We start from the raw sequence: 21,582 nt of genomic DNA on the forward strand, positions 1-21,582 counted from the left end.
TATCCATATGTGTTCTCAGGAAACACCAAATGTTAACAACCCAAACATAGAAGATAAAGATTCATTGCTTCCTAAAGGGTTTCAGAAAAAAAAATTTTTTTTCTACGATTCATGCTTCAGTACAGTTGTCAGGCTCCACTTATTGATTTTTTCTCGTTTCAGTGTCTTCAAAAATAGACCAGAAAATGCAGCTATTCATTGAGTTTGTCTTCAAAAACTACATTAAAGTCATTTCCCTGTGGCTTTAAGACTAAATTAGGACCACTGTTTTATTTACCACCTAAATACTTTTAACACAGAGAGACGTTTATTAACAGAAACCGTGGTCTCAGAAAAATGGCAAAAATTGAATTGAAGAATTTTTTTAGAGTTCCATAGAAAATCTAAAGTTATTTGAATATTAGGTCCTTTAAATTTTTTCCTCACCTCTTTTGAGGAATAATTTGCATACTGTAAGTTGCATCCAAAGTATACAATTCAATGAGTTTTGACAGTTGTATATGCCCATCACCACAATCAAGATACAGAACACTTCCATCAATCCCAAAAGATTCCTCTTGCCCCTTTACACTCAATCCCTCTCTCCATCCTTGGCATACACCACTGATGTTTTTTGTCTGTAGATTAGTTTGTATTTTATATAAATGGGATCATATAAATGGTATATACTTCTTTTGTGTCTGGCTTTTTTCATTTAGATTTTGAGATTCATCCATGTTGTTTATATCAACAAGTAGTTGTTAGCTTCTTTTTATTTCTGAGTAGTAGTATATTGTATGACTATGCCACATATTGTTTAACCATTCTGCTGTTAATGGATGTTTCCGTTGTGTCTAGTTTTTGACTGTAGTGTCTAAAGTTCCTACAAATATCTGTACACAAATCTCTGTATGGACATATGTTTTTATTTTTCATGGGCCTTACTGTGTTTATGGTTAATCTTCTTCCATCCACTTATTTTCAACGCATTTGTGTCTTTATACTTAAAGTGTATCTCTTATAGACAGCATAAAATTGGGTCTTGCTTTTTATCCATTATGCTATTCTCTGCTTTTTTTTGGAGTATATACTCCAATAACATTTACCATAAGTATTGATGTGGTTGGATTTAGGTCAGTCATTTTATTTTTTGTTTGTCCTCTCTGATTTTTCTTCATCTTTTCCCTGCTTTCCTGCTTTCTTTGGATTATTAAACATTTTCAGAATTCTATTTTATCTATTGTCGTTAGCTAATTTTCTTGCATTACTTTTAGTGGTTTCTATAGGGATTACATTATGCATTCTTAACTTTTCAAAGTCTACTTAGAGTCAATATAGTAAACTTCACATAAAATGTAGAAACCTCAAGATTACAGTACTTCACATAAAATATAGAAACCTTGTAGGGATTAAAATATATTTTTAAACTTGTTTATAGCCTACTTGTTTATAGCCTATTAACATAGTACCATGTCATGGAAAATATACAAACTTTGCAACTATGTAGGTCCATTTATCCCCTACACACACACACACACACACACACACACACACACACATTGTCTTTCTGTTGTAGTTGTTGTGTGTATTACATCCACATTATAAACTTCACAAGGCAATATTATAAATTTTTGCTTTAAACAATCATGTGTATTTTAAAGAAACTAAGAGAAAAATAGTTTTTATATTTACTCTTTCCAGTGTTCTTCATTCATTCCTAAAGATCCAGCTTTCCCTTGGGTATCATTTCCTTCAGCTCAAAGAACTTTAGTATTTCTTGTAGTTTGGTCCTGGTAACGACAAATTCTCTTAGCTGTTATTTTCTGAAAATGTATATTTCACTTTCATTCTTGAAGGAGGTTTTTCTTATATATAGACTTATGGGTTGACAGGATTCTCTTCTTTCAGCACATTAAAGATGTTGCTCCACTGTCTTCTGGCCTTCCATGGTTGCTCAATAAAAGTCACAGTCCTTAAATCACTTTCCCCTTTATGTAAAGGATCGTTTTTCTGGCTGCTTTCAAGAATTTTCTCTTTATGTTTGTTTTTAAGCAGGTTTACAATGCTGTGACTAGGCACAGATTTCTTGTTTGGGTTCACTGAGCTTCTTTAATCTGTAAATTTATATCCTTAACCCAATTTGGGAAATTTGCTGCCATTATTTCTTCAAATTTTTTTCTGTCTCATTCCCTCTCTTCACTCCTCTGGGACTCAAATTACCACATGTTAAACCTTTTAAAATTGTTCCACAGTTCCCCAAGGCTCTGTGGTATTCTGCTTGTTTGTTTTTTCCAAACTTTTTTCTCTCTCTTCTTCAGATCAGATGATCTCTATTGACCTACCTTTAAATTCACTGACTCTCATCTCTCATCTCCAGTCTGCTGTTAAGCTCACGTGGTGAATTTTTTGTTCCGGTGTTGTACTTTTTAGTTCTAAAATTTCCATTTGGTACTTTTTAATATTTTCTATTTCTCTGTTGATATTTCCTATCTTTTCATTCATTATGAACATATTTTCCATTGCTTATGACCATAATTTTAATTATGCTGCTTTAAAGTCCTTGTCTGTTAACTATAACATCTTTGTCATCTTGGGGTTTGCATCTGTGGACTGTATTTTTCCTCTGAAATTGGGCCATATTTTCTGACTCTGTATGCCAAAAACATTTGGATTGTATTTTCTGAATATTATGTTGTATAGACTCTGGAATCTATTGTATTACTCTGAAAAGTATTTGTTTTAGCAGACAATTAACTTTGTTAGACTCAAACTGCAACATTTCATGGCCTGTAGTAGGCCCCTCACTCAAATCTCAGTTCCATTCTTTAAGCCTAAACTATGAACTGCTTTCAGTTTGTCCCACCTAGATTCAGCTAGTTGCCTGGACTGAGTTTAAATACATAATTTAAGGCTCTCTGGCTCTGGCTTTCTCCTTCCTTGGATTTATTCCTCGCTCTTCAGGGGCTCTGGTTGCCCCAGGCTGCCTCCCCTGGTAATGCCAGTGAAAGACAGAGGGCTTTCTGTTGAAGCTTTTGTTGTCCCCACACTGCTGTGATCGAGGCTACCCTCAGGGCAAAGGTGAAAAAAATGGGGAACTCATTCCCTGCTGGTCACTTACTCCAAGTTTCAACTCCTCTCACAAACCTATCTTTGTTCAGTCTCAAGAGCCCTCGGGTAATTATTTTGTTTTGTTTTGTTTTGTTTTTTAATACTATCCAGAGTTTGTCTGTTATTTACAGGAAGATCAGTTTGTTAGGTACTGGAACCTAACCAGATTGGAAGGCCCTATTCACTCTTGATCAGTTTCGTTCTTTCTTTTTACCTCTTCTTCCGTCTTCTGTTCAGGTTAATAAGGTCAAGTTTTTCATCATTTCTCTCTGTGTCTTTAGGAGATTATGACTTAAAAGAAGTTCTTCTGATTAAATCCCAACTCTTCATTTCTCCTCTTCTTTCCCCCTCATCTCCTGACACTCAGAAACAAACACACCCCTGCTTTACTTGGCAGATGACTTATATTGCTCCCCACCCAACCTTAGGACAATCTGGCTGCTTCTCTATCTGAAATCATGCCTATCATATACCTAGCACTAGAGCACTAGTTAGCACAATACAAATATTGATTGTGGCCAAAAACAGACACAAGTACATATATAAATTTAGTGTAGAATGAAGGTGATGAATCACTAGAGCAAAGATGATTCAAAAATGGTCTGGGTCAAGTGGTTAGCCATCTAGAAAATATTCTAAATGGACCAGGGATATAAATGTAAAGAATGATATTTTTAAAGTAGTTAAAGAAAACCTTGGTGAATTTTTTTATAATCTCAGCATAGAGAACGGTTTTCTACCTATGACTCAAAATCCAGGTGCAATAATTTATTTAACTACAAAAAATTCATTATGTAAAAATAAAAATCTTAGGCATGGCAAAGATCACCATAAACAAAGTCAAAAGACACCTGAAAAACTAGGAGAAAGTGTTTGCAATTTATATCTCAGGGGGAAAAAAGACAAATATCTCTAATATATAAAGAATACTTAAAAATCAAGGGGAGAGGGCTTCCCTGGTGGCAAAGTGGTTGAGAGTCTGCCTGCCGATGCGGGGGACACGGGTTCGTGCCCCAGTCTGGGAAGATCCCACATGCCACAGAGCTGGGCTGGGCCCATGAGCCATGGCCACTGAGCCTGCGCATCCGGAGCCTGTGCTCCACAACGGGAGAGGCCACAACAGTGAGAGGGTCACGTACCACAAAAAAAAAAAAAAAAAAAAAACAAGGGGAGAGACGGGAGGAACCCCCAAGCAAACTGGTAGGACGTGAGGGAACTGAAGGGGGAGGATAAGTGGAGGCTGGACAGGATCGGCACCCCTGAGGTCGGGGAGATCAGGAGAGGCAGGCGGGAGGGGCCCTCCGGGGGGAGCAGGAGAAGAGCTGAGGGCGTTTGCCCCGCCCACTTGGGCCGGGGCAGCCTGCTGAGCTCCCAGGCCAGTCCCCTGCCCTCCAAGGCTCCCCCCTCCTGCCAGCCACATTGGTCCTGGGGGCATAGGAAGGAGGCCCAGGGGAGAACAGGAGAGGCAGGTGGGAGGAGCAGGAGAGGAAAGGAGGACATTTGCCCTGCCCACTCGAGCCCACGAAGCCTGCTGGGCTCCCAGGTGAGGTCCCCTGCCCTCTGAGACCAGGTGTCCCAGGGGGGCATGCCTGGGGCCCTTCTGTTCAGCTGAGCCTAAGCCCCACCCCCACAGCCCCCAGGGCCTTTTCTAGCCCTGAGGGTCCTAAGCATAGGCCCTGGCTGCTGCCCAAACCTCATCCTTGCTTAGGCTCCGCCCTCCACAGCCAAGGCCTTTCCCCCCACTTTTTTTTTCTTTTCCCTCCTCCTCTTTTTTACTATTGCAGCACTGTTGTACCTTCCGGTTGTTGTTTTCATCTATATTTTTATTTTTATATTATTACTAACATCTGTTAGTTTCCCAGTCTAATTTTATTTTTTACTTTGTTATTCTTTTTTTTTTCTTTTTGCTGCCCCACATGGCTTATGGGATCTTGGTTCACGAGCCAGGGGTCAGGCCGAAGCTCCTGCAGTGGGAGCTCCAAGTCCAAACCACTGGACTAACAGAGAACCTCAGACCCCACGGAATATTCATCAGAGTGAGATCTCATGGAGGTCCGCATCTCACCAGCCTACAAACTCCAGTTTTGGAAGTCTCAGGCCAAACAACCAGTAAGACAGGAACACAATCCCACTCATAAAAAAAAAAAAAAAATGAGACAGCAAAAAAATATGTCACAGATGAAGGAGCAAGGTAAAAACCTACAAGACTAAATAAATGAAGAGAAAATAGGCAATCTACCTGAAAAAGAATTCAGAGTAATGATAGTAAAGATGATCCAGAATCTTGGTAATAGAATGGAGGCATGGATTGAGAAAATACAAGAAATGTTTAACAAAGATCTGGAAGAACTAAAGAACAAACAAACAGAGATGAATAACACAATAACTGAAATGAAAAATACACTAGAAGGAATCAATAACAGAATAACTGAGGCAGAAGAATGAATAAGTGAGCTGGAAAACAAAATGGTTGAAATAACTGCCTAAGAGCAGAATAAAGAAAAAAGAATGAAAAGAATTGAAGACAATCTCAGAGACCTCTGGGACAACACTAAATGCACCAACATTCGAATTACAGGGGTCCCAGAAGAAGAAGAGAAAAAAAGTCTGAGAAAATATTTGAAGAGATTATAGTCAAAAATTTCCCAAACATGGGAAAGGAAATAGTCACCCAAGTCCAAGAAGCACAGAGAGTCCCATACAGGATACACCCTAGGAAAAACACAACAAGACACATATTAATCAAACTAACAAAAATTAAATTCAAAGAAAAAATATTAAAAGCAGCAAGGGAAAAACAAAGAGTACAAAAGAATCCACAAAGGTTATCAGCTGATTTCTCAGCAGAAACTCTGTAGGCCAGAAGAGAGTGGCAGGATATACTTAAAGTGATGAAAGAGAAAAACCTACAACCAAGATTACTCTATCCAGCAAGGATCTCATTCAGATCTGACGGAGAACTCAAAAGCTTTTCAGAAAAGCAAAAGCTAAGAGAATTCAGCACTGCCAAACCAGCTTTACAACAAATGCTAAAGGAACTTCTCTAGGTGGGAAACACAAGAGAAGGAAAAGACCCACAAAAACAAACCCAAAACAATTAAGAAAATGGTAGTAGGAACATACATATCGATAATAACCTTGAATTTAAATGGATTAAATGTCCCAACCAGAAGACACAGACTGGCTGAATGGGTCCAAAAATAAGACCCATATATATGTGGTCTACAGGAGACCCACTTCAGACCTAGGGACACATACAGACTGAAAGTCAAGGGATGGAAAAAGATATTCCATGCAAATGGAAATCAAAAGAAAGCTAGAGTAGCAATTCTCGTATCAGATAAAATATACTTTAAAATAAAAACTGTTAAAAGAGATAAGGAGGGACACTACATAATGATCAAGGGATCAATCCAAGAAGAAGATATAACATTGTAAATGTTTATGCACCCAACATAGGAGCACCTCAATACGTAAGGCAAATGCTAACAACCATGAATGGAGAAATTGACAGTAACACAATAATAGTAGGGGACTTTAACACCCCACTTACACCAATGGACAGATCACCCAAACAGAAAATAAATAAGGAAACACAAGTCTTAAATGACACAATAGACCAGATAGATTTAATTGATATTTATAGAACATTCCACCTGAATGTGGCAGAATACACTTTCTTCTCAAGTGCACACGGAACATTCTCCAGGATAGATCACATCTTGGGTCACAAATCAAGCCTTGGAAAAATTTTTAAAATTGAAATTGGGGCTTCCCTGGTGGCATAGTTGTTGAGAGTCTGCCTGCCGATGCAGGGGACAGGGGTTCATTCCCCGGTCCGGGAAGATCCCACATGCCGTGGAGCGGCCGGGCCTGTGAGCCATGGCCATTGAGCCTGCACGTCTGGAGCCTGTGCTCCGCAATGGGAGAGGCCACAACAGTGAGAGGCCCACATTCCGCAAAAAAAAAAAAAAAAAAAATTGAAATCATATCAAGCATATTTTCTGACCACAATGCTATAAGATTGGAAATCAATTACAGGAAAAAAACTGTAAAAACCACAAATACATGGAAGCTAAACAGTGAACTACTAAATAACAAAGAGATCACTGAAGAAATCAAAGAGGAAATAAAAAAATACATAGAAACAAATGACAATGAAAACACGATGACCCAAAACCTATGGGACACAGCAAAAGCAGTTCTAAGAGGGAATTTTATAGCAATTCAATCTCACCCCAAGAAAAATCTCAAACAATCTGACCCTACACTCAAAACAAATAGAGAAAGAAGAACAAAGAAAACCCAAAGTCGGTAGAAGGAAAGAAATCATAAAGATCAGAGCAGATATAAATAGAAATGAAGAAAACAATAGCAAAGATCAATAAAACTAAAAGCTTGTTCTTTGAGAAGATAAACAAAATTGATAAACCCTTAGCCAGACTCATCAAGAAAAAAAGTGAGAGGACTCAAATCAATAAAATTAGAAATGAAAAAAGAGAAATCACAACTGACACCACAGAAATACAAAGGATTATAAGTGACTACTACAAACAACTATATGCCAATAAAATGGACAACTACAAAGAAATGGACAAATTCTTGGAAAGGTACAATTTTCCAAGACTGAACCAGGAAGAATTAGAAAATATAAACAGACCTATCACAAGTAATGAAATTGAAACTGTAATTAAAAATCTTCCAACAAACAAAAGTCCAGGACCAGATGGCTTCACAGGCAAATTCTATCAAACATTTAGAGAAGAGCTAACACCAATCCTTCTCAAACTCTTCCAAAAAATTGCAGAGGGAGAAACACTCCCAAATTCATTCTACAAAGCCACCATTACCCTGATACCAAAATCAGAAAAAGACATCACAAAAAAAGAAAATTATACACCAATATCACTGATGAACACAGATGCAAAAATCCTGAACAAAATACTAGCAGACAGAATCCAACAACACATTAAAAGGATCATACACCATGATCAAGTGGGATTTATCCCAGGGATGTAAGGATTCTTCAGTATACGCAAATCAATCAATGTGATACACCACATTAACAAATTAAGGAATAAGAACCATATGATCATCTCAATAGACGTAGAAAAAACTTTTGACAAAATTCAACACCCATTTATGATAAAAACTCTCCAGAAAATGGGCATAGAGGGAACCTACCTCAACATAATAAAGGCCATATATGACAAACCCACAGCAGACATCATACTGAATGGTAAAAAACTGAAAGCATTTCCACTAAGGTCAGGAACAAGACAAGGATATCCACTCTTGCCACTCTTATTCAACATAGTTTTGGAAGTCCTAGCACGGCAATCAGAGAAGAAAAAGGAATACAAATTGGAAAAGAAGAAGTAAAACTGTCACTGTTTGCAGATGGCATGATACTATACATAGAAAATCCTAAAGATGCCACCAGAAAACTACTAGAACTAATCAATGAATTTGGTAAAGTTGCAGGATACAAAATTAATGCACAGAAATCTCTTGCATTCCTATACACTAACAATGAAAAATCAGAAAGAGAAATTAAGGAAACAATCACATTTACCATTGCAACTAAAAGAATAAAATACCTAGGAATAAACCTGCCTAAAGAGGTGAAAGACTTGTACTCAGAAAACTATAAAACACTGATGAAAGAAATCAAAGATGACATAAACAGATGGAGAAATATACCATGTTCTTGGATTGGAAGAATAAATATTGTGAAAAAGACTATACTACCCAAAGCAATCTACAGATTCAATGCAATCCCTATCAAACTACCAATGGCATTCTTCACAGAATTAGAACAAAAAATTTTACAATTCATATGGAAACACAAAAGACCCCGAATAGCCAAACAATCTTGAGAAAGAAAAACAGAGCTGGAGGAATCAGGCTCCCGACTTCAAACTATACCACAAAGCTACAGTAATCAAGACAGTATGGTACTGGCACAAAAACAGAAATACAGATCAATGGTACAGGATAGAATGCCCAGAGATAAACCCACACACATATCACCTAATTTACAACAAAGGAGGCAAGAACATACAATGGAGAAAAGACGGCCTCTTCAATAAGTGGTGCTGGGAAAACTGGACAGCTACATGTAAATGAATGAAATTAGAACACTACCTAATACCATACACAAAAATAAACTCCAAATGGATTAAAGTCCTAAATATAAGACCAGACACTATAAAACTCTTAGAGGAAAACATAGGAAAAACACTCTTTGACATAAACCACAGCAAGATCCTTTTTCACCCACCTCCTAGAGTAATGGAAATTAAAAGAAAAATAATCAAAATGGGACTTAATTAAACTTAAAACCTTTTGCACAGCAAAGGAAAGAATAAACGAGTCAAAAAGACAACCCTCAGAATGGGAGAAAATATTTGCAAATGAAACAACGAACAAAGGATTAATCTCCAAAATATACAAACATCACATGGAGCTCAATATCAAAAAAAAGCAAACAATCCAATTAAAAATTGGGTGGGGCTTCCCTGGTGGCTCAGTGGTTGAGAGTCCGCCTGCTGATGCAGGGGATACGGGTTCGTGCCCCGGTCCGGGAAGATCCCACATGCCGCAGAGCAACTGGGCCTGTGAGCCATGGCCGCTGAGCCTGTGTATCCAGAGCCTGTGCTCCGCAACGGGAGAGGCCACAACAGTGAGAGGCCCGCATACCACAAAAAAAAAAAAAAAAAAAAAAATTGGGTGGAAGACCTAAATAGACATTTCACCAAGAAAGACATACAGATAGCTAATAGGCACATGAAAATATGCTCAACATTACTAGTTATTAGAGAAATGCAAATCAAAACTACAATGAGGTATCACCTCACACTGGTCAGAATGGCCATTATCAAAAAATCTAGAAACAGTAAATGCTGGAAAGGGTGTGGTGAAAAGGGAACCCTCCTGCTAACGTATATATATATATGGAATCTAAAAAAAAAAGAAAAAGAAAAAAAAATGGTACTGATGAACCTAGTTCCAGGGCAGGAATAAAGACATAGGCATAGAGAATGGACTTGAGGACACGGGGTGGGAGGGGGAAGCTGGGGCGAAGTGAGAGAGTGGCATGGACATATATACACGACCGAATGTAAAATAGTTAGCTAGTGGGAAGCAGCAGCATAGCACAGGGAGATCAGCTCCGTGCTTTGCAATGACCTAGAGGGGTGGGATAGGGAGGATGGGAGGGAGGCTCAAGAGGGAGGGGATATTGGGACATATGTATGCATATGGCTCATTCACTTTGGTGTACAACAGAAACTAACACAGTATTGTGAAGCAGTTATACTCCAATAAAGATCTATTTTTTTTAAATCAAGGGGGGAAAAAAGACCAAAAACCCTATAGAAAAATGGACAAAAGACATAAACAGATAATTCAAAAAATATTTTTAAATGGTCCTTAAACATATAAAAATATGCTCAACTTCACTCATAATTAGAAAAATGAAAACTAAGACTACACCAACATGCCATCTCCCACCTTTAGATCAACAAAAGTTAAAAAGTATGACAACACATTCTGTTGGTGAGGCTACGTTTCCATTCATTGCCGGTAGAACGCACAGTGGTACAACACATTTGGAGGTGAATTTGGCAGTATCTAACAAAACTACTTAGGCATTTACTTTTGACTCACCATTCCCACTTCTAAGAATCCAATACCCTGAAGATATACCTCTAACAATATAAAAATGCAAACATATATACAGGATTACAAAGCTATTATACAGTCTTTCTAGATTTTTACTTTTGTTGTTTAGGATATATTTTAGGGCTTTCTTCAGTTTCTGTGCCTTTTTTTAAAAAAAATATTTCCTTACTCTGCCTAACTCCCCAGTAAGTCTTATATTCTTTCTTGGTTCCTCCTACTTTTGTTTTCACCTCAGAGTAGATCTCTCAGCTCGCTTGGGCATTAAAGAGGCAAAATTCCTTGGTCTAGTTCTCAGGGCCTCACCAACAGATTTAATGCCTTCCTAGCCCCACTTCCTCCTTTTCCTAAATAACCATTTCCCTACTCTCCTTCCCCACCTCAGTGCCTATCAAAACACTTCTTCCCAGTCCACTTTTCTAATTTGCATTGCAATCTACATTAAATGCTTTTTGTTTATAGAATATGTAAATTAGTTGTGCAGGAAAAGAAGGCTTTTAAAATACCTTCTATGTCTAGTGTTTCCCAGGTCAAACTATGCTTTAGATTTTGGTAAATCTCAATCAGTAGTGATCAAACCCTTTTGAAGGTGGGTTGCATTTTTTCCTCAGTAAAATGAAAATAGAGCTAATTGAGACCCATAGATAAAATATTTTTTCTTACACCTTGAATCATATACTTTATTTAAGAGAAAAATGTCACCAAAAAAGGAAGAAAGAAAGAAATGGCACTGGCATTTAGTAACTAAAACGTTCGTGTGTAGACAGCTGGGAGGGAGCTTTCTAATCTTTCATCCATTATAGTTGCATGATGCTTTAAAGTCTACAAAGTGCTTTCAGGTGTCATCATTTCCTACTCAAATGAACACTAAGCCTAGGTATTATTATCATTCCCACTTTACAGATGAAGAAATTGAACTTAGAGAGATGAAGTGACTGGTCTAAGGTCACAGAGCAAGTTAGGAGCAGAATGGCTAAGATTAGTTTCTTCTGTGCAGTGCAGCATTTACTGAGCTCCTGTTGTATTCCAGACACTGTGCTAGTGCTGAGGGTGCAGAGGTGGATAAGGTGCTACATCTGGTATCCACGGGCATAGAGACACCCTTCCATAACCAGGACCCTCTTTACTGCACCTGCAGGATCTCCTTTCTATTTGCGCTAGCCAGGGCAGGGCAAGTCAGGCATCTCAAAGCAGGATTGGATGGGAATTCCCTGGTGGTCCAGTGGTTAGGACTCTGCACTTCCACTGCAGGGGGCCTGGGTTGAATCACTGGTCAGGCACTAAGAAGCCATGCAGCTCGGCCAAACAAAAAAAAAAGCAAGATTGGATGGCAGGGAATATTGTCGACTCCTTGTCACAGGGTGTTGCTCCCACGGCTCCAGATGTGTGGGGATGCAGTGCAGCTTCTCCCTTAGAGAAGTCCCTACCACCAATCACAGGCTCCTTCACCCTTAGAAACACACAGGCCTGAGAAAAAGCAATTCTGAGAAGATTACTTTCCCAGCCAAAGCAATTGCTCTGGAAACATTTTCTTTCCTGATTCATCTTCTTACTAAGGGCTGAAATATTTGGAATTAGGTTAGGACATGTCTCAGAGCTAGAGGTGCCCACAGGTCCCTATTTTGTCTCTAATAATGTAAATCATCCATTGTGAATCATTAGTATTTCATTCTTTAGTTAACAGTCAATACTTTTTTTTTTTAGCCCACCTTAGGCTGCACCAGCTTGACCCTCCATCATAAAACTCTCTGGGTAGCTGACTAAGGCTGGAAAAGAGGCATGTCCACTACAAGCTGAGGGATCTCTGCTTGTGTTCTGCTCTTGGGACTCCCAGATTCCTCTCCCGTCTTTCCACCACTGCCCACTACCACCACAGAACAGGAAAGCGTGTGTGGGAGGCCTGGGCTGAGATGTGGGCATCCCACACAAGCTAATAGTTCGGCACACCTTCAAACAAATATTTTTAAAATATTAATTCGACAATTGTTTAGGAGCCAAAGGCTACAAAGAGGAAGAGAAAGGAAAGGAGTGCTGGTTCCGTTCTGCTCAGTCTTGCACACTTCCCTCAGCAGAGCCAAAGCCTTGCAGTAATGGAGCCCACCCTTCTTAGAAATAGGTGTAGTGACTACCTGTTGTTACACGAGTGTGTTCCTTTGTGGGGGTCTCACCCTTCACCCCAGCAGTTTGTGCCAGTCCTCACTTCCTCCCTTCTGCTTTAGCCTTCTTGCTATTCCTCCAATATACCAAGCTCATTCTCACTTCAAGACCTTTGACCTTGCTGATTCCTTTATAAGGAACAGTCTTTCCACAGATGTTTTCATGATTCAGTCCTTCACTTGGTTCAAGTCTCTGCTCAACTATTACCTTCTTAGAGCATACTTCTTCCCTGGCCAGCCAAGATAAAGGTTCACACACACACACACACACACACACACACACACTTATCCTGATTTATTTTTCTTCATAGTTACCTATTATTATCTGTAATTGTTTTCTGTTTTATTTATTTTCTGTTCTCCCACTAGAATGGTAAACCATGAAAGCAGAGAATTTGTCTTTTTCTTTGTTGACACCAAGCAGCGCCTAGCTCATAGAAGGCACTAAATAAATAATTATTTGAATGACAAACTAAATGAATGAATAAGTGAATGAATGCATGAATGGCCACAGTACTCTCCCTGGGAGAGTATAGTTCTGGGAAATAAATTTTCTCTATCTCATTACACTTGTACTAATGTTTTAACCCCTCTTATAGACTGGGGCCCTAGGAAGGTGATCACCACTTGGTCAGTCCTGTGCTCACTTCTCTGCAGAGGACACGCTGCCTTAACCCCCACTACCCCTGCCACCTCCTTTCAGAGGGCTTCTCCTTTTTCCCAGGGTCCAATCATTACCACCACAAATGAGGCATATGAGCTCAGAAAGACAAGCTAGACTGCCCCTAACATTTTGAGCTGCCAGAGACTATCCCCTTGCAGTTATTGATTTTAAGACAGTGGTTGAATGACTCTGCACAGTTGTTCCTGAGCACACTCTGTCTGCTCTGATTACTTGTCCTAGTTGTTACCATCCTGAAGCCACTCCTGTGCTCACAGAGTAGACAGCAGTGATTGTAAGCTGGCCCAGGAAGGCTACGGTGCCAATTGATTATGTAGTTTCTGTAGTGGTGCTTGACATTTGGGGGTCACAGAGCTCTTCTGAGAACCTGATAAAAGCTAAGGTCCTATCCCCCTCCTCCACCCCTCCAAAATACACCTATACACATATAGACAAAATTGTATATAACTTCAGGGGTTCCCAGAACCCCTGAAGCCCATCCATAACACTCAAGGGCGGGTGACATGATGGTCATTTAGAAAGAAATAGGTTTGGCCTATAGGTCAGGGCCTTTGTGGGACTGGGGAGGATGTGCAGGACTGGCCAGGAGCATCGTTTTCCTGGGCTTCTACTTTAGACATTCTATGTCAAGAGAGAAATATAGCCACTATATATGTAAGTATGTGTTAAAGTGTTAAATTCTCCTATTTTAAACACATTTCAATGTTGTAACACTATTTTAGGGTTGACTTCGAGAAGGATTGCTGCAGGCATCACCTTACTACCTTTAGGCTTTCTTAGACTTTCCCATTATTGTGCCTCTTCCAGAAAAGCTTAGCTCAGTGAAGGATGTCACTGCTTATGGCCACAGGGAGGCAGGGTAAGTCCAGAAGCTGAATGTGAATGCCGGCTGCAGCTAGACTGCAACAGGCTCGGCCTTCCTCTCTTGTCAGGGACACCCAGACACTCAGAGCCGCCACCTTCACTCCAGTGACCTTTCTAGGTCATAGCAGTGTGACCAGTCCCTGCTAGCCAGTCAATATGGAAGCTGTTCTTCAACATCTGAGAAGTCTCCTTCCCATTCCCCAGGTTTAGTACATTTAGTTATATTTGTGAGGAACACAGGACCGGGGGTTGATGTTCTGACGTATGTTGGTGGCAGGGAGAAAGTCACCGAGATAAGTGATTGGAAAAAAAAGAATTTTAAAAAAGGAAAGCACATTCTTTTCCTGTAAGAGCAAATCATTTTGTTGATGAGAGAAAAGGAAGAAAATGCCATTTGTTAGACCTACTGCATGCCATTCATGCAGGTAATCATCTCACTTCTTATGCCTCCTATAACTACGAAATAAGTTGCGCTATCCTAACTTTGCCCAAAGTCACATAGCTAACAACTTTCAAGCCACAATTCAAACCCTGGTCTTTCCACTACATTCCACCACCTTTCATAAACTCAAAAAAAGTTAAGGAAACCTTCAGGAGAAGGTTCAGGAGAAACAAAGTAACAAGTATAATTAGTATTGCCCGTATGGAGTCCACAGATACCCAGGAGGTACTGATTAGAACCAATAGGGAGGATATAATTAAGCATAACTTCTTGGACAAAGTCAGTTCTGAGCTGGAACCTGGAGGAGCTGCGGGCCATGGATTGACAAGAGTAACAAAAGCACTAAGGAAGGAAGTCACGTGGCAGGGAGACTAGCTCAGTTGAAGCAGAAGAGTTACAGGAAAAAGTAATGAGAGCTGAGGAGGAGGGAGCAGTTGTTTAACTCAACAGGCATTTGCTAATCTTCAGCTCTCTGCAAGCTGCTGAGCTGGGGGATGGGGGGGTGGGGGTGTTGATAGGTTCTCAACAGGTAGAGAAGAGGAGGAATGTATTGATATGAGCCATACAGAGTAAGGGAAGAATGGGGGTATTTGAGGAATAATGAGTAGTAACAAGTGGTACAGAATGAGTGGAGGGAATGAAGATGACAGCAGGAAGGCAGTATGTGCTCTTTAGGAAAGGAAGGGTCTGACGAAACTATGTCTTAGAAAAATTAACTGGTAGTAAGAAGTACCAGAGGAGAAAGAATGGAGTTTGATGGGACAGCTAAGAGGCTACTACCATAATCCAGGCACAAGGAAATGACTGCCTGGACCAGTGACAGAGAATACGGAAAAGAAGTTCTCTCTCCAAAGTGTTCTGGTTTACACATTAGTCTTTAGCTTGGATAATGTGACTTTCTGAGAAGGTCCCCTCAAATCTGAAGCATAGCACCTCTATGGCGATTACCTGAGAACTTTTTCAAAGGAAGAAGCTCTGCTCTGTGGTTCTTCCAAGAACCTGTAGGTTAAGAAGTTGGAAAGAACTCTCATACCATATACAAAAATAAACTCAAAATGGATTAAAGGCTTAAATGTAAGACCTGAGACCGTAAAACTTCCAGAAGAAAATATAGGCAGTAAGCTCTTTGGCATCAATCTTAGCAATATTTTTTTTTGAATATGTCTCCTCAGGCAAGGGAAACAAAGCAAAAATAACCAAACGGGACTACGACAAACTGAAAAGCTTTTGCACAGTGAAGGGAACTATCGACAAAATGAAAAGCCAGCCCACTGAATGGGAGAAGATATTTGCAAACGATATATCTGAAAAAGGGTTAATATCCAAAATATACAATGAACCTATACAACTCAACATCAAAAAACGAACAACCCGGGGCTTCCCTGGTGGCGCAGTGGTTAAGAATCCGTCTGCCAATGCAGGGGACACGGGCTCGAGCCCTGGTCCGGGAAGATCCCACGTGCCATAGAGCAACTAACCACGTGCACCAAAACTGAGCCTGCACTCCAGAGCCTGCGAGCCACAACTACTGAAGCCCATGCGCCTAGAGCCCATGCTCCGCAACAAGAGAAGCCACCTAGGTGAGAAGCCCATGCACCGCAACGAAGAGTAGCCCCCGCTCGCCACAACTAGAGAAAGCCCGTGCACAGCACTGAAGACCCAACACAGCCAAAAATAAATAAATTAAATAAATAAAATTTTTTAAAAAATGAACAACCCAATTTAAAAATGGGTAAGGAACCTAGATAGACATTTTTCCAAAGAAGACAGACAGAAGGTCAACAGGCACATGAAAAGCTGCTCAACATCACTAATCATCAGAGAAATGCAAATCAACATCACAATCACTTCACACCTGTCAGAAGGCTATTACCAAAAAGACAGCAAATAATAAATGTTGACAAGGATGTGGCAAAAAGGGAACCCTCATGCACTGTTAGTGGGAATGTAAATTGGTGCAGCTACTATGGAAAACAGTATGGAGTTTCCTCAAAAAATTAAAAATAGAACTACCATATGATCTATCAGTTCCACTCCTGAGTGCTTATTCAAAGAAAAAACACTAATTTGAAAAGATATATGCACCCCTATGTTCATTGTAGCACTATTTACAGTAGCCTAGATATGGAAGAAACCTAAGTGCCCATGCATAGATGAATGGATAAAGAAGATGTGGTATATATACACAATGGAATATTACTCAGCCATAGGAAAAAAAAGAATGATATCTTGCCATTTGCAGCAACATGGATGAACCTAGAGGGTATTATTCTAAGTGAAATAAGTCAGACAGAGAAAGACAAATACTGTCAGATTTCACTTATATGTGGAATCTAAAAAACAAAACAAATGAACAAACATAACTAAACAGAAACAGAGTCATAGATACAGAGAACAAACAGGTGGCTGCTAGAGGGGAGGAGAGTAGGGAGAGCAGAGCCATAGCTGAGGGAGGGTAAGAGGTACAGACTTTCAATTACAAAATAAATGAGTCACAGGTATGAGATGTACAGTGTGGGGAATATAGGCAATAATTACGTAATATCTTTGTATGATGACAGATGGTGACTAGACTTACCATGATGTTCATTTGGGGATGTATAGAAATATCAAATCACTATGTTGTGTAGCAGTACCTGACATAGGGTTGTAAGTCAATTTCACTTCAAAAACCAACAAACTCATAGAAAAAGAGATCAGGTTTGTGGTTACCAGAGGCAGGGAGTGGGGGAGGGTGAATTGAATTAAGGTGGTCAAAAGGTACAAAATTCCACTTATAAGATAAATAAGTACTAGGGATGTAAGGTACAACATAATAAATATAATTAACACTGCTGTACATTATATATGGAAGCTGTTATAGAGTAAATCCTAAGAGTTCTCATTACAAGAAAACAATTTTTTGTATTTCTTTAATTTTATATCTATGAGATGATAGATGTTCACTAAACTTATCGTGCTAATCATTTCATGATGTGCATAAGCCAAGTCATTATACTGTACACTTTAATCTTACACAGTGCTATATGTCGATGATATCTCAGTAAAACTGGAAGAGAAAAAAGAAGTTGGAACGAACTTTAGCAACATTGATGGAGTGTCTGCAGGGAAGACTGGCATTTTCCTTCACAGAGGCAACATGTTTCAGGCCTGGTTCTTCAGCTTTACAGAATCAGAAAGTTGATTTTATCAACATCCTCTCAGAGACAGAGTCATCTTATCAAGCTCAAGACTAAAGTATTAGCCAGAATATTTTAGAGGAAGAACCATAACCACTGTAATCACCAAGAAGAGCAGAAACTTGACAAACACATCCTGCCATCAGGATGCCTCACAGAGCCAGCACGCGGTCTCCTCTGAGCCATGCTTGGATGATGGCTACCAGCATCTGCCGCTGTTGCTCCTGTCCTCTGTGCTCCATTTCTGGCCAACCCTCTCCCCTTCTAATGGACACATTCATTCTTTGGATAAGCCAGTACCATCCATAGGCTCTAGCCAAATCTTGCTCTGGTCTGTAAGCCATTCTCCTTTTTTTTAATTTATTTATTCTTTATATGGTTTTTTTTAATTTATTTAATTTATTTTTGGCTGCGTTGGGTCTTCGTTGCTGTGCTCGGGCTTTCTCTCCAGTTGTGGCAAGCTGGGACTACTCCTCCTTGCAGTACGTGGGCTTTAGGCACGTGGGCTTCAGTAGTTGTGGCTCACGGGCCCAGTTGCTCCACAGCATGTGGGATCTTCCCAGACCAGGGCGCAAACCCATGTTCCCAGCATTGGCAGGCAGATTCTTAACCACTGTGCTACCAGGGAAATCCCCATTCTCCTTTTGTAAGGTGACTGTTTTTCATAGACCTCATCACTCTGTGTTGATTTTATTGTTTAATTATTTGAGGAAACACCTATTGTTCTTATTCCCAGAGTCTCAGCTTTGCTGTTGTCCCCATGTACTGCCCATGGTAGGAATTTCTAATCTTCACCACTTTCCCTGGGGAGAAAAAAAACACTTATTTGTCTTATCCAAAATTCTGTTGTTTGAACTTGAAGCAATATTATCCTCTCTACTTTTTAAGATCCTTTGTTCAATTTCATTTATTTAGTTCTATATCTGCCTCCTTATGCTTTTTTTGGGGGGGCCTCTCACTGTTGTGGCCTCTCCCGTTGTGGAGCACAGGCTCCGGATGCGCAGGCTCCGGACTCACAGGCTCAGCGGCCATGGCTCACGGGCCCAGCTGCTCCGCTGCATGTGGGATCTTTCCGGACCGGGGCACGAACCCGCGTCCCCTGCATCTGCAGGCGGACTCTCAACCACTGCGCCACCAGGGAAGCCCTGCCTCCTTATGCTTTAATAACCATTTTGCCTCTCTGAAGAGAAGCTGTTCAGTCATGTCCATACTTCTTACCCAAGTTGAAGTCCAGGCTCAGAAAAATTACTTCTTGTTTTGCCTATGACACAGTAAGTTTCATATTATTAAAAAGAACGTTTCTCTTCACTCATGAGGAACGTTTCTTTGACAATGACTTCATATTTATCACTGTAGTACCTGAAAACATAGTAGAGCAGACGAGATTTTAAGGAGAAATGGTCAAGAATAATGTTGCTTTATAAACTCCTTAAGGCAAAGAACATCATATACCTTTGTATATTATTTCATCTTCTAGGTAGTACATAATTAATATTATTGCTTGATGCAATGAATGAAATAGCTAGTAAGCTAATGAACCCTCATAACTATCCACAGAAGATGGTAGAGGTTTTTTTTTTTTTAAGTGAAAGCGAGTTTATTTAGAGAGATACACATTCCATAGGCAGAATGTGGTCCGTCACAGAGGGCGAGAGCAGCCGATGGTACAGTTTTAATTATACTGGTCAAAGAGAAATGCATTTGGTGTCCCTTTTCAGCCACAGAATAAGTCGATAAATATAATATGAAGTCACTTAAGTCTCACCACACTTTCCCTGCTTGGGTGCCAATACGTTGGACTGAAGCCCTTTGTTTCCTGTGGAGAGTCTACCACCTCTGCAGTCTTGTCCTCAGGAATGTCGTTCTAGAAATAAACCAGCTTTCTCCTTGGGGTCCATGAGTCATACATAGAAGTTAATTCATTGGAGCAACTGGCTTTTCTTAGGCCCTTTGTAAAAGTATTTCAGAGAGTCCCTCATGGTGAGGCAAAAAAAAGTCAGGTTCCTCTTCAGTTTCTTTCCAGCTCTTGTCTCATTTCCTATCTCAGTGCTTCCTCCATCACCTTATACTTGGTTTTTACTGACAAACTTTACCTCCAGACCTAGATCCCAATTCCTGAGCTAGTGTTGCCTAAAGAAGGAAGTAGACCATCAAAGCCTCATTACCCCACCTACCTAGTCTCATTCATTCAGATTTGGAGTCAAATCACTCCACCAGACCATCCCTGTCTTCTTGGCTGCTAATCACACTTGTGAGATATAGTATGTCAATGGCAAACTTGTATAATCTGTGTCAGAAGGTGGAACTCAGGAATTCATCTTTTTTTCTTTTGGTCTTTTTTAAATTTATTTTTTTTATAACAGAGATAATAACTGAATACATTTTCACTGTGAAACAACAACATAAAACTGAAGTCCCCCTTGTTAACTAAGTATTTAACTTGCATTGGTATATTATTTTTGGCTGTTCTTGTATTCTAGAGTTTTTAAAAATATTCAATATAAGAAATACATGAATACAATAAAATACAAACAGTATAGAAGTATGAATAATAAAAAGTGAATGTATCTCAGAACTCTGCCCCATTTCCTGTCCACTATTAACAGTTTGATAATAGCCTTCCAGAACTTTGTAAGAAGCATTTCCATACATATGTATGCATTTAGGCTAATAGTTTTATTTTTATATAAATGGGTCCATACCATACATCTGTTCTAGAACTTCCTTTATTCACTTACTATCTCCTAGCTTTCCATGTCAGTACATTTAGCTTTACTTTGTTAACAGCTGTATAATACTCCACAGTCTGTGCCATAATTTATTTAAACGTTCTCCTATTGATGGGCATTTGAATTGCTTCCTGTTTGGGTTTTTGATTATTTGTTATCACACAGTGCTGTACTGAACATCTTTGCATATGTTTCTTTGTGTACTGTCCAAGAACGTCTCTAGGCTACATTTCTAGAGGTGGAATTGATGGATCCAAAAATGGGTTCATTTAATATTTTATATTTTTCAAAATTTGTAATAAAAGAATTAAACACTTTAACCACTGTTTCCCTTTCTTCTGCAGAGACTTCTATCCTGGGAACTGATATTGACCTTCAGACTATAGACAATGATATTGTCAGCATGGAGATTTTCTTCAAAGCCTGGCTGCATAACAGTGGAACAGACCAAGAACATGTCCACCTTCTTCTTCCTTCACGGAGTTTCAGCAACATTTCCAGAGCCAGAGATAATCCAAGTACACACCCCCCAAAAGACATATTATATAGATAATAATTATCCTAGTCTAGGATTAGGACTCTAGATTGGAAAGTCATCAGAATACAGAGTAGCTGAGGTTTAGGGATTGGAGGAGGCTTGGATGAGGCTCTCCATGTAAACATGAGGAGTAAGAAAAGAATTTCTAAAAAGTAACCATCACAGTTAGAAAATTGAGCCTGATTAAGCCCAGGCAGCAAGGGCCAGTTAGTTTCAGTGTAA

At 39.6% G+C, this 21,582-nt stretch overlaps 1 protein-coding gene across 4 annotated transcripts in view; it reads left to right on the plus strand.

Moving 5' to 3' along the window:
• Window positions 1–21,582, plus strand: part of M1AP (meiosis 1 associated protein) — a 95,009-nt gene that overhangs the window by 49,040 nt on the left and 24,387 nt on the right. For all 4 annotated transcript variants that reach the window (XM_081254650.1, XM_081254652.1, XM_081254653.1 and 1 more), the window contains exon 5: window positions 21,167–21,340. In XM_081254650.1, the coding sequence (XP_081110776.1) occupies window positions 21,167–21,340 (174 nt within the window). The remainder of the gene's footprint in view (window positions 1–21,166; window positions 21,341–21,582) is intronic.

Source organism: Mesoplodon bidens (genome assembly GCF_964165515.1).
Source record: "Mesoplodon bidens genome assembly, chromosome: 14".
Classification (NCBI taxonomy): Eukaryota; Metazoa; Chordata; class Mammalia; order Artiodactyla; family Ziphiidae; genus Mesoplodon; species Mesoplodon bidens.